Source organism: Chlorocebus sabaeus, chromosome 10 (assembly GCF_047675955.1).
Source record: "Chlorocebus sabaeus isolate Y175 chromosome 10, mChlSab1.0.hap1, whole genome shotgun sequence".
Classification (NCBI taxonomy): Eukaryota; Metazoa; Chordata; class Mammalia; order Primates; family Cercopithecidae; genus Chlorocebus; species Chlorocebus sabaeus.
Genome location: NC_132913.1, coordinates 123,420,249 through 123,435,033, shown reverse-complemented (window position 1 = coordinate 123,435,033; position 14,785 = coordinate 123,420,249). Strand labels below are relative to the sequence as shown.

The 14,785-nt window shown below is 42.6% G+C and overlaps 1 protein-coding gene across 9 annotated transcripts in view; it reads right to left on the bottom strand.

Moving 5' to 3' along the window:
- AGAP1 (ArfGAP with GTPase domain, ankyrin repeat and PH domain 1) overlaps positions 1-14,785 on the bottom strand; it is a 642,723-nt gene that overhangs the window by 216,760 nt on the left and 411,178 nt on the right. For all 9 annotated transcript variants that reach the window (XM_007966740.3, XM_007966741.3, XM_007966743.3 and 6 more), the window contains exon 11: positions 8,543-8,711. In XM_007966740.3, the coding sequence (XP_007964931.1) occupies positions 8,543-8,711 (169 nt within the window). The remainder of the gene's footprint in view (positions 1-8,542; positions 8,712-14,785) is intronic.

Here is a 14,785-nt window from a genome sequence, read left to right as displayed (position 1 = left end):
TAGGTCACTGAATATTCATGCTATTAGTTTGGTTTTTTATGGGTTTGCTGGATGTCCTGATTGCTGAAGTGTGGAGAAAACAGCATGGTTGAGACTTTAGATGTCAACGGCAGTTCAATACTCAAAACACATTTGCTGTCCCCGCCTCCCCCACCTCCCCTGGAAAATCAGCTTCAACCCTCCTGACGGCTTTAATATTTCGAAACCGCTGGGGGCCTCAAGTGGGGAAGGGCGGGGGGATGTGGAGGAGAAGCGGAAAGGTTTCCTTTGACAAAGGTCTAAGCATCAATCTGGTTAGGATAAAAACATATCCATAGTTGCAAAAACCCAACAAAGACACACTTTAGAGACAAGAAGATATCTGTCATCCTAGAACAAAAATGTCACAACCAGGAGTTACAGAATAAAGTGACCACAGGACACAGACTGGAGCAGATAGCTCCATGGAGATCCATGAAAGTCCGAAAGAGCATTTCTTCTGTCTGCCCCCTCATTGCCATGATAGTGGGATGCTGTCTGTTGGGGAGCATGGGTTTGTGAAGTCTAAGCCCTATGTCCATTACGTCTACTCAAAGGCTATGTCAATGCTTTATTGTATTTGAAAAATTAATTCAAGAACATAATTTCTTTCCCCTCTTCCTTCCTTTTGGCATAACCATTATGATGAAGTAATGATATAATTCTGTGAAGTCAGCATTAGCTAAGCTTTTCAAAGGAATGCTGTGTGTTCTTCTCCGTAGAACAGAAGTGGACATCATTTCCCCATTTTAAAAACAAGGAAGCTGGGGTTTAGTGAGACAACTTCAGAAGGGTCTGAGACAGGAGAAACGGGATTCTATTCAGTGATTTTGACTCCGAAACCCTTGCTCTTGGCCATTATGTCTTCCTGCTCTCTACTTAAATGTGAAAATAACTGTGGAAGCCAGTACAACTCTGCATTCTGTTACATGTGGATACAGCTTCACCAAACTAGGCTGGCCAAACATTCATGTCAGAAAATACGTTGTTTTACCTCCTTCTCTTGACCTATACCTGAAATTCAAGTTGGGAAGATTCTCCAAAATGTGGCTTCTGGTGGATCCCCATTAGAATGGCAACTTAAGACAGCGTAAGTTCCAGGCCAGAAGAATGGAAGTGGATAATGGCCATGGACATCCTGAGAAGCCAGTGACCTTGAATAAGGAAGGGAAGGTTTAATCAGGCCTGAATAAATATTTTTTGGATTCTTCTTTTTTTCTGGAGTAGATCCTTAAGTAATTTTTTCAAAACCCTTTAAGACGGAGATGTTGTATAGCCCTGTATGTTGTCTAAAGATGTCTTTTTTTGTACCTTCATTTGATTAGTAGTCGTCTTTGCATAGGCTTCTAGGTTCAGATTTAATTGTCCTTAGGAGGGAATATTTCCATTACATTTAAGAATACATGTTGCTCTTGAGAATTCTACAGTCAGATTTCTCTTGTAGGTTACCTTGTTGTTCTCCTATTTTGGGTGTGTTTTAAGATTTTATTTTTATTTTTGCAGAGCCTCCTCTCCCATCCAACTTGATACTTGATTCTTCAGATATCCTTACTTGCCTCTAGCATATATTCTTCTGTTATATCTTTGACTACCAACATGTCTTTAGCCATGTTCTTTACAGTATTTGTCTACTGAATTTTTTTATTTTTGCAATCTTTATTTCTAAAACTCTTTCTCCTATAGTATTTTCACATACTCTTTATTGTTTTGACACAGGCCTCACTCTGTTGCCCAGGCTGGAGTACAGTGGCATGATCATGGCTCACTGCAGCACTGACTTCTTGGGCTCAAGCTATCCTCCCACCTCAGCCTCCCCAGCAGCTGGGACCACAGGCACTCATCACTATGCCCAGCTAATTTTTGCATTTTTTGTAAATACAGGGTTTCACCATGTTGCCCAGGTTGGTCTCGAACTCTTGGGCTCAGGTGATCTGCTCACCTAGGCCTCCCAAAGTGCTGCGATTACAGGCATGAGCCACCACGCCCGGCCAAACACAGGCTCTGTGTTTGCTTAATTTTATGAGTATCATTAATAACTAACCTATTAAATCCTTCTGTTGATAGGAGTTACAATTTCCTTTTAAATTCCCCTTTCACCAAAATGTCACTCTTTTTCCTAAGATCAGTTATCCTTCACATTTTTACTGTTGATTCCCACAAACGTCTTCGTTGTCCATTATCTACGAATAAGAGTATGTGGGTTGATAAGGCAGATGAAGTGGCCAAGGTTTTCTCTGCAGCCTCGACCAACCAGAAGGCTGGTTGTGGGCTCTGAGCAGGTGTATGGCCCATGCTGACTGGTGGGTTTCATTTTAGACCTACTGTGTGGGGCGCTGTGAGTGGCTGGTGCACTTCATACCACCTATGGTCAGAGCTGCCTTGTCTCTCCATTTCTTTCTCTTCCTCTGTGACTGTGAGGAGGTTTGAGTTCCACAATCATCTCCGTTTCCCTCTTTCGAGCACCAGCATCCACATCAAAAGGTTCTGCTCTCCCTAGGCATGCTGCCTGTTCCGATGCATGCTCTCTTAGGGGTGTTGGTGGCAGGGACAACACTGGCCAGCTCTCCTTGACTTCGCTGCACAGCCTGCTCTGTGCCCCAGCCCACTCCTGAACTCCACGACCGCCACAGGGAGCCCAGAGCCACCCCATCACCATTGCAGCTCCTCTGCTCTCCTCAATGCATGAGCCCCAGAGGGTGGCCTGAGCCCAGTCATCAGCAGTGCACAAGGCAGCTGCTCTGACAGTGTGTGTTTCTTCCTCTCTCCCAAACCCATGGCAAAAACTGACAGGAAGATGACCACATTTCCAGCCTTTTAAAGTGTGAAATGTAGTCACTATTTCAATACAAGCAAATAACTTCCCAAGTCCTAGGAATACCCCACCCCAAACACCCTCCAGTTATTTTCTATTCAACTGCCCCAAGTATCCCTTCAGCACTTATCACTCCTTACAATGATCTTACTTGTGTGTTTATCTTTGGAATCCTCCACCCCCACTTGAGTGTAAGGCTCCTGGAGAGACGTCTTGTCCTCCCCCTACCCCAATATCCAGAGCATTAATCAAGGGTGGGCGCACAGCAGACGCAGTAACAATGGAGATGAATGGCACAGGAGGCGGCGCCACAATCCACTCTGTGTGTCAGTAAACTGGGGGGAGAAATTAAAAGTCAACACTGACATACAGTTAGGCATTATAATATTTGAAATATGGAATGCATGATGACTGTGTGCTAGAGAATCAAGAGAAACCTTCACTAGCTATTCCAACTAACAAGAGTTCAGCAAGATGGTGGAATATAGAAAATACAAAAATAGGAGTTTTCTTAATTCTTACCAATTAGATGACATAATAGACCCCACCCCTCTAAAAACGATTAGCTTCACAATGCATCAAAAATTATAAACTAACAGAAGAGATTAACAAGACATGTCCAGCATCTAAATGAAAAAAAAAAATGCTGAACTTTGCTGGAGGCTATAATACAAATTTGAATAAATTGGGAAATAACATAGTAAAGATGTCACTTCCTCCACAATTAATAGCTTAAAAGCAATGCCAGCTAAAAGCCATGATAGGATTATTTTTATTATTTTGTTTTATTTACGTGCCCGTATCACAGCTTCAGGAAGTCCTGATGTCACGTGCCCCAGTGAGGGGATTATTTTTATCAAGACGGAGAAGGTTTCAAGTTATTCTTTAGTTCATTTGAGAAAAATAAGCAGGTAGCAGTAGCCACGAAAAACTGGAAGATAAAAGAGAAATATTCAACTGTGTTATATACTACCAGATATAAACGGAGTCACAAACCTACGACATTGTGGTAAATCTACCTAAGGTAAGACAATGCAGGGATACCAGGTCTCGGAATAACATCTGAGAGGCCAGAAACACAGCCCATTTGATGAAATGATTGAGTTCTACAACAAAGGAGACATATGGAATTAACAGGGAAAGAAAAAAAAATTCAACAAAGAGAAAAAAGGACAGTTGATTATTTATTTGAATAAAAAATTCAATTAGATTTCTGTCACACACAATAGACCCAAATAAATTAAAGGTGGATTTAGGGGCTAAATACACGCATATACATGTATACACACACATACATACAGATATATATGCATATACATATATTCACACACATAAACACATACATATATTTTTTAAGGAAAAAAACAATAAAACTAAAACTTAGAAGTATACATATATAAACTGTGATCTGGTTTCAAGATTATTAAAGGCTTTCTAAATAGCTTAAAGTAGAAATCACAACAGTAAAAGATAATCTGATTATAAATAAAAGAGAGGGAAAACCTCTTTATGTAAAGAAGACCATAAAATTTAAAAGGCAAATAATAAACTGGGGAAATACCTGCAAAATATATTCATATCCTAAATATACAAAGAGTTCTTAGATATCAATAAGACAGAACCTAGAGCAAAAATGGGCAAATATACACCTAAACAATTAATTACAACGTAAGAAACACATACAGCTAATACATGTGAGCTGTTCAGCTTCACTACCTATTGAAGAAATCCAAATAAACAAAACATGAGGTATTTTTATGGCTTATCAGATTAGCATAAATTCTAACAATAATATTAATAGCATTAGCAAGGGTGTGAGGTGAAATGGGTGACGGCTATGGATGGGAAGAGTTTTTATATAAAACCTTTTAGAAGTTAACTTGGAAATGTGTATCAAGAACCCTGGAAATGGTTGTACCAACTGAATGAATCATTCCACATATGGACAGTAATTCCAAAGCAATAATAGGTGTTATCCACAAAGACTTGGGTTCATACATATATCAGGTCTACGTGAATGCAAATTACGGGAAGAGAAGGCGTAAAACGTTGATCTAATTCAATCACATTGAGATAAGAAAATGAATACAGAAATGAAAATACAAAGAAAGAAAACCCTCCAGCTCACCTAGAACTAAGACAAAACAAACGAGTCTCAAGAGTGAAGAATAAAGTATTCAATTTTTTGGCAAACAGCTCTCTAATACCTATTTTTAGCTAAAAGTCCATCTCTTAAATGTAGCCTCAATTTATTTCAGATTGAATTTGTTGTGTTGGAATTCCTCAGGTGAAAGGACATTTTGTGAATGATGGTTTTAGACATAAGAAACTCAATTTTCAAAGAGCATAAAAACTCAAATCCCCAAACGCTTTAATTTCTTAAGCAAGAAAGAATGTATCACTTCACACATTCATGTTCATGTTTAGAGGAGGTGAATGCAAATTAACATTTCCCAATATTTTAATGAAGCTGCTTCCTCTTACAGAAGTGCCTCCACCCATGGCTTATTCTCAGAACCCGAGAACGAAGCTGAGCAATCAACAGGGGGCTGCCATCTGAGGATCTATCTGTGCATTCTCGCTGCACACCAGCTGATGACTTCACCGGCATGCTTGGTCAGGGTGCCACTTCCCTTAGCACTGCTGTGGCCATCAGGCATTTTCTTCTTCCCAAAGTGGCACTGCCTTTGTGCTAAGGCCATACCCCCACTTCTGTAGCCCTAGTTGGAATCCAGAGAAGAGGGAAAGTCAGCCAGGCCCCTGTGTGGGATTAACCTGTCTGAGGGTTGCGGAGATGTCCTGTTACACACTGAGGGCTGTGACCATGGAAAAGGGATTTCAATCACGTCACAACCCTCCCATTTGCCCAACAGGGGGGCTCTTAGAGAGAATGAAACTGAGCAATGGGAAATGCCTTCCAAGGACACACAGCTCACTCCCTCAAAGAGAGAGGCCCATGCCACAGCCGATTCCATCAGATATGGCACGGTTTATAGGGCCTTTGTATTATCTACTTATAATCAAACATTAGTGTTTCCCTTAGGACAACAGTGGCATTTGGCTCCTAGGAACGTAAGTCTCAAGATGAGGAAGTTCGAAATCCTACTTTTACATAGTGAACACTTCTTCACAGATTTGGTGCCCTTCCTTCGTATCTATGTGCCTGGCAAATTCTTATCCTTTATTCAAACTCAGCAGGTATCCCCTATTCCTTGAAGCCTGGCCCACCTCCAGGGGTGGAGCCGACCATAGCATCACTGCATCTCCAAGCCCTGCCCTTTACACAGCCCTGCTGGGGTCTGGGGCTTGGTGCAGCCTCTGTCTACTTGTCTCTCTCCCCAACAACAGGGGAGATTCCCGAGGGCAGGAACTGTATCTCAGGCACACATTAGAAACTCCACGAATGGCATGATTTAGCCATTCCACAATGTATACATATAATTCAAAACACCATGTTACAAAGATAAATAACTTTTTATTTAAGTTTAATTCTATTGAACATATTTTTATCAGTTTAAAATTATAAAAATGAAACTCAATAAACACTTGTTGACTTAAATAACTAGATGACTAGATGTGATGTGATGGGTCAGAAGGGGAGGTGGAAATGGAAGAATTCTAGAGGTTAGGGACTCCATATCTATAGTTTGCACAATTTCTGGCACAAAATAGGTGCTTGATTTTTTTTTTTTTTGAGACAGAGTCTCACTCTGTCGTGCAGGCTGGAGTGCAGTGGCGTGATCTCGGCTCACTGCAACCTTCGCCTCCTGGGTTTAAGTGATTCCCCTGCCTTAGCCTCTTGAGAAGCTGGGATTACAGGCACGCACCACCACGCCCAGCTAATTTTTGTATTTTTAGTAGAGATGGGGTTTCACCATGTTGGCCAGGCTGGTCTTGAACTCCTGACCTCAGGTGATTCACCCAACCTCAGCCTCCCAAAGTGCTGGGATTACAGGCGTGAGCCACCGCACCCGGCCTATAGATATTCTTTGAATAAATGAATGACTTTACCTAATGTGCTAATGCAATAAAGCCTTCAGCTTTTTCCTCACTACAGATTGTTTTCTCTTTCTTGTGCCCTTCTTTTCTCTCTTCCCACCCCATAGTTAGCACACCGCTCTAGTAAGAAAAACCTCATGCATGTCTTGCAAGAAAGGTCGGCAGGTCATAGAAGCCCCAGGAAAAATACTGTTCTCACTTTTCTGGGAGGCTCTCAAGACTCCTTTAGCATAAAGCCAGTTTTTATTTTGATGAGAAACAACAGCTTGTGTTTGTATTCAGCTTTCCCAGCACTATCATGTTATCTTCTCTGACATCGCCCCCTGCAACACAGGCAGGCCAGGCAAGAGCATCCCAATGTGGTGGGAAGGAACCAGCTCAGAGACTGCCTAACACTGCGCGGTGGAGCCCAGGATGGAGGACCCAAATCTGAACTCCTCTGTACCATCCTGCTCTCACCTACCAGTGTCGTTCATGCCACAGAACCAGGCTGTCAGCACCGCCCCTCTTTAAAAGCACTTAATGCTTCAGAAGAGGAAAATGCAGCATTAAAGACCAGAAACTCTTGTAGGAGAGAAATATGTTTTTTTTTTTTTTTTTTTTTTTGAGATGGAGTCCTGCTCTGTCACCCTGGATGGAGTGCAATGATGCAATCTCGGCTCACTGCAACCTCCGCCTCTTGGGTTCAAGTGATTCTCCTGCCTCAGCCTCCCAAGTAGCTGAGATTACAGGCATCTGCCACCACGCCTGGCTAATTTTTGTATTTTTAGTAGAGATGGGGCTTCACCGGGTTGGCCAGGCTGGTCTCGAACTCCTGACCTCAGGCGATCCTCCCGCCTCAGTCTCCCAAAGTGCTGGGATTATAGGCGTGAGCCACTGTGCCTAGCCAGAAATCTGTTTTAAGAAGACAGGATGTAGGTGGGAGAGAAGAAAGTTCTGGACTTCCTGCTGGAGAAAATGCAAAATTCTTAAAGGGATTTTCCTATGCTGAAGGAACCTGACTGTGTGTGTGGGAGGACTCAAGAGCATCTTCACCTTCTCTCTGATGAACAGCAATGGGAAGGTTCATGACACAGGGCAATTATTTGCAAAAACGTAAATAAAATGAACAACGTCATTTTGGATGGCTTGCAACTGGGCACAGAAGCCAGGAATTTCTAAACACATCAACATTTGAGAAAATATTAGCTTTCTCTGATCCTGAATGAATTAAAAAATCTCCTTTAAAAGAGAATACAGAGAACTAAAGTTGCATTAAAGAATGGCAGATAATTAAAATAACACAAAATTTACATTTTATATAGGTCAAATGATTTCCTGTGAATCTTGCATCTGAATGGTTTTTCCACTTTCATACATACAGTTACCGCAAATAAGTTAATCTTTGACATTTAACATTAATTCATGCTTTTCAGAAGGCCCTTAAATACCCAGTTCACATGTTAAACTTCACTTTCCACCACGCGGCCCCGCGAAAGGCCTAGATGCATGGTTTTTGCAGCTGTGATTCAAAGCACCATTTGCTCGCTGGCATTTGCGGAACTGAAAGTTTAAAGGAAATGATCAGCCACAGAAGTGATAAGGTTTCTAAACCTTAATCTGTAATATGATAGTTACCACCTCCACTTAACCTAAGAGCCCAACAATGTCCTCAAGCCTGGACCATCTGTTGCCGTTGAACTTGATTTCTTAGTGCGTGTGCTGTAAGCTTACCTGAATTGGGTGAGATGTGTAAACTGCTCATGTCCTTGGACAGGCCATTGGTTTTAGGGCTGGAGATGGGCGCGCAGGCCGACGTGGCTCGGGGTGGCCTCTTCCCTGGGACTTTCACAGTGGTTCTCAGAAGGTCAATCTCCTTACCATGAACATTCTGCATGTAATCCTGTTCAAAATGTTAAACATCCAAGAGAGATAAAAAAAAAAAAAAAGACCTTTTACAACCTAGAACAAAAGGGTCTATCAGACGTCATGAGTTATAACCCTAACACCCTTCCACTGTGGAAAGCACTTTAAAAATCATGAGATTTTTATCTGCAGAGTACTGGTAGCATCATCATTATATTTAAATCAGAGTTTTTCTTCTGTGTCCTGAACTAACCCACGAGCTAGAGATATAAGGAGACACACAGCAGGTACCTCCTTCAAGGGGCATTAGGAAGTAAGTCTACACATAAAATCTGATTTTTTGAACTCTTGCTTATCAGAGGGTACATTAGGCTCCTCCCATAAATTCCAAATAAAATTCCATGGAGTAGGAAACCATGTTGTAATAACCTTTCTGTTTCAGATGGGAATGCCATTAAAATCTTGATAAGGCTGAAGCTGTCTGGTGAAAAATCAGGAGAAAACTGGAAGTAATAAGGTCAAGTGTTTTGCTAAGAACCAGGAAGACATCCAAGGGGTGGGAGTTATGGCATCAAAAAAATAGGGAGCTCAGGGATGGATACAAAAAAGCTGGATGTTAGAAAAAGAATCTGGCTTTCTAGGCCTTGGAAGCACATGACCAGCAGCGATCGGGGAACTACGGGGAAGCCTCGGTGGACAGTGATGCTCTCTGGCAGCTCACTTAACTCACCGTGGAGTCAAACAGTACCTGGGAACTGGCTGAAGGGCAGGGAAGGGGGAAGGTGAACAAGCAACTGAGAGCTGGGGGATGGGCCTGCGGGCCAGTGAGTTACTGATCCTTTAGTGCATCATCATCACCATCATCATCACTCATTGTTATTTATTTATTTTTTTTTGGTAATGAGACTCCTTGCCTGCAAACACAGTATCTTAAGCACTCTGGACACATATTACTCGATACCGCACCTTAAGAAAGAATATATACTCAGCCCTCTGTAACAATATAACAATTAAAAAAATACAAAATAAGAAAATATTGCATTTACGTTGCATGAGGTATAAGTAATCTAGGGATGATTTGAGGTATACGGGAGAATGTGTGCAGGTTATATGTAGATACTATGCTGTATTATATAAGGAACTTGAGCATTTGAGGATCTTGGTATTCTGGAGGGTCCTGGAGCCAATCCCGCATGAATACAGAGAACTGATTGTATTTGGAAATCACCCTTGGAAAAACAACATTTCAAGTGTTTTCAGACTCTGCAGGAAGTGGGAATGAATATGCTCTTTCTTTGGCAGCATCTTGGTGAATTCCCTTTAGATTTGAAAACCAATAAATTTGTCTTTGTTATAAGTAATTAAGTTCAGGTGAACATAATTCCATTTCATTTATTAATTTTTTTAGAGATGGGGTCTTGCTAGGTTGCCCAGGTTGGTGTCCAACTCCTAGTCTCAAGTCACTCTCCCAAAGCACTGGGGTTACAGGCATAAGCCACCGTGCTCAGCCAACGTAATTTTAGAAGAACTGCCAAATAAACTCACACGCTGGACGCAAGGGACGGAGGCAGGGTGGGGAAGTGGGCTGCTGTCTTTTAACTGTCCAACGGCAGTTACCTGATGCAGAGAGATAGTTGGATAAAGTTCTAGAATCATTATGCAAGGGTTGGAAGCCTCTGTCTCAGGGACTAGGAAACTTGGCCAAGTGTTTTGAGGGAGCTGCTGGGACACAGGGTAGCAGAGAGGCCAAAGCGAGATCCCAGTGGCTTCCAGGAAACAGGCTGTCCACCTTTTTTTCTTTTTTGAGACAAGAGTCTCACTCTACTGCCCAGGCTGGAGTGCAGTGGCATGCTCTCAGCTCACTGCAACCTCTGCCTTCCAGATTCAAGTGATTCTCCTGCTTCAGTCTCCTGAGTAGCTGGGATTACAGGTGAGCAGTACACCTTTTAATTGCAGGACAATACCCACACTTGTGAAGGAGTCACAGGTTTATCAACAAGTAGATGTTTGCTGATAGAAGAAATGGCACAACAAAAGCCACGAAGTACACAATTCCAGTTCAGGGGAAAGGAATGAAACCGTGGGTCCTTGGGGAAGAGGATGAGAAGACCTGTTTTCTCCCTGCCCAACCATGGGAAGGTGGGTGAGCCTGGGGTGTGACAGCATAGACCTCCCCGCAACCGACGCAACTAAGAGGGTGCCACGTGGAGTCAAATCAGACTCAAGGGAAAAGGGTGCAGGAATTCTCAATGGCAGGATGGGCGGGAGGAGAACCTCTTACATGAGGGCACAGCCACACTGGCGGGGGACATTCTGGCAGAGAAATACAGAAATGCAGGTTCCCCTACACCAGCCCCAGAGGGAAAAGATGCTTCAGGGTCCTTGGTGACCCCTGAGGACAGAAGTCTTGGTGCAGACAGAAAGCTCAAAACACCAAGGTCAGAACCAGGAGGAAGAATGATGGGCTGAAGACCACTGGAGAAAGGATCAGAAACTGTCACAGTGGGGCAAGTTCAGAGGCAGGGGCGAGGCCGGGCATCCCCGGCAGAGGACAGACAGGCCATCCAGGCGGAAAACCCCAGCACGCGTGCATCTCACATCAGCCCAGAGGCCGGGAGCAGAGGTGCCAGGCCACCCGAGGCTGCTGACTGGCCATTTCATCTTACAGGGTGGCTCAGGGAGGATGGCCTGACTCTCAGGGCAGGCTGGCCAGAGTCAGCCACGATCCCATTGGAGGAAAGCTGTCATGGTGGGTTTGGGGTATGGGAGGGTGGTATCTGGGCTGGGAACCACAAATCTGACTTCACCAGCCCCCGAAAGGAGATTCCACTTGGAAGCTGAGAAGCTGGACTCCACAAAACATAAACAACTTTGAGCGGATGTAGACCAAAGACAGAAAGAAAGTTATTATTGAATTAACTCTGTTAAACTAGATGGAAGGAAAGGTAGAGCTGGAAGAGACACAGGAACTCTCAGGACTGCACTGTGTTGAGGATGACAAATGAAAAGCATATCAAGGCTGGGTGCGGTGGCTCATGCCTTGTAATCCCAGCACTTTGGGAGGCCGAGGAGGGTGGATCACTTGAGGTCAGGAGTTCAAGACCAGCCTAGCCATTGTGGTGAAATACCTTCTCTACTAAAAATATAAAATTAGCCAGGCGTGGTGGCATGTGCCTGTAAGCCCAGCTACTTAGGAGGCTAAGGCAGGAGAATCGCTTGAACCTGGGAGACAGAGGTTGCAGTGAGCAGAGATCGTGCCATTGCACTCCAGCCTGAGCGACAAGAGCGAAACTCTGTCTTGAAAAGAAAAGAAAAGGAAAGAAAAGAAAAGAAAAGGCAAGGCAAGGCACACCATAGAGTGGTTAGTGTTGGTCATTTCTTAAAAAAGGTTTTTCTCAAGCATCTTTAGTTTACTTCCATTAATATCCACTGAAAATACGCAAACCCAACTTTCCAAACCAAAGTTAATGCTTGTAAATAATGAATTCCTTCTTGCACAGTTACTCCTTTAAAAATATCAACTTGGTATAACTTTCTTCCTTAATGCCAATTCTTAACAAATTAAAATACAATAACAGGAGTGTAATTGAGCATTTATTGCTTATGGGCTCTAAAATGAGGCTAATCAGATAGTGACTAAGCCTCAGCATGGGCTCTTTTAATAGGCATGTTTTAACATACAATAACCAGGATATTTTATTTAAAATTACTATAGAAATGAACCAAGTGTCTGCTCTCCAGATTCGAAAGCGGCAAGGGAACCCATTTATCTTTAGCTCAGCATGGGCTAAGGGATCTGTTTTCTTGCCTGAGTTAGGCGTTACAACCTCAGAACCAGCTCTAAAAAAAAAAACAACGGTATATAAAATAGCCGATTCTTATATTTCAAGGCACTGCACAATTTTAAAAACTTTACAAAATGCATTTCCTAGTCAATAAAAGCCCTCCGACTCAGTGCTTCACACACAGGTGGGAGGTGAAGGCACAGGTATCTGTGGCTTCTCGTTCCTCCCAAGAGGACCAACACTGAGCTTTCTGGTTTTGAAAGAACTGATCCTTTTCATCTCTCTCCCCAGCTTGGTACCTGAGGAATTAAAGCTACAACCACTAAACAATGTCCTCCTTAGAAGTCAAGGGGCTGTGCAGACCCTTCACGGGTCTGAGGCAGGGTACTGGGTAAAATTAAGACAGGAAGCTTGATTCTGATATGCAAATGTTACAGATACTATCCTTCTCCATGTTCCTTGTTGAAAATGCTGATCGAAGATAAAAGAGGAAAAACCCTTTAACAAGGCATGAGGGTAATTCAAAGCCAAGTACTTTTAAACAGCACTTAACAAGTCCCTGGGGCCCACTCAAGAGCCAGGCCCCCCAGAGGTGCCATCTCCTGCCCCTCAACAGCTTGAAAAAATAGTAATTGCAAACCTATTTGCATTTTCCTTCTCAAGTTGTCCATGATCATCATGCGGCTTATTTTTTCCAAGCAGGCGCCAGAGCAAAGGGACCTGTTTCCGAACCTGCCAATCGCTCGGTAACTGTGCCTTGCTGTCCCCCTGCAACCCTGCTCCGGCACCTTTGCCATCCCTTGTTTTTTACATTTCGCTCCTAATTATGTTGCATCTATTGCCGTACACTTAATTAGCTGCATTAATGTGATTTCTTTTCACATAGTCAAGCAATTAAGAGCTATGATTGAGTTTCATTCAATTAGCCTCAACAAACATGCTAATTGATGTCCCAGATGCAAATGAGGTGCAATGAGAGAAACCTGCTAGCAATTGAGAGCCGTGTCAGAGACCCACAGCTTTCGGCTTGCTGACAGCAGCACAGCTTAACGTGGCGCCCCCCTTCTGTGGGGCTGCCTTTGGAGAAGGACGCAGAGTCATTAGTACCTCGGTGTACCAGATCCCTCCTGATACAGAGAATTAATTGATTCGCTGCTATATCACGTTGTCCTAGAATTTCACAGTTATGTGTTCCCAGGACCGGGAGGTTACCAAATGAGTAACACTTGGCTCCAGTAAGGAGGGTGGTACAAAGTCCTCATCAAAATACCATATTAGGCTACTAAAAAATATACAAGAATTCTCCCCAAAACTACAAAGGGAAAGGTGCGTACATCTTGTCTTGGCAATCCCAGATTCCACTATGTGCCTGATGGCCTCTCCCGTCCTCAGTAAATGGTGAGTTCATCTTAGTCAGCTCTGGGGCATTTGGTACTTGAAGTTAAGCTCAAAATACAGCAATCCATCAACAGTCCCTAAAAATACTCTTACTATATTGATTCTTATTGCCTCGCATCCGGAGGTTACCTTTGGCTGTCTGGTGAAAGATGGTTTGCTGATGTGTTCACAGGGGTACTAAAAGCAGTTAACAAGATCTTAAAGCTAAACTGAAATGCATAAACTATATGATTGGCATCTCAACATTAGATCAGAAATAAGCATAAGGCTTCGAAAATCTGACAGTGCTTACGTGCCACTTTCTTCAAGGACAGATAATGTAATCAGCATACTCCATTTTTACGTATACTTTACAAAAGTATTAAGACTTTTAATTTACACAGTTCAAGGATGGAAAAAATAATGGAAAATAGTAGAAATCGTTTCCAATTCGGTTTCTCCATTAAGTTCTAGTTTATAACTGTACATGTATGTTGAGAAATATAATATTTTATGTTAATATATAACACTGAAAAGATAGATAACTCTTCAGACACATCAATAAGATTTTCAAAACAATTCAGAAACAGTACTTGCCTTTTTAGTGCTGTGTTGACATTGGTTTTGATGGTGCAAACATGCTAGTGATTAACATGAATCAGAGTAGTAGCCCCAAACTGTATTAGTCACCATCACATTATTCACTGGCATGTTCTTTAAGCACGAACAAAAACAGTTTCACTTACAGATGTTCTGAATACACTTAAAAAAGAAGTGCTACGGATTTTTAAACATTTCACCCTTTGAGTGCATGTCTTCATCTCCTCAGGTATGACGTGGAAAGCACGCATAACGCATTTTTGCTGGGTACCGGAGAATGATGGCTGTCTTACAGAAAGGCAACTTCTGCAACTGTTGGAGTTGCAAGCTGAACTAGCCACTTTTGTGG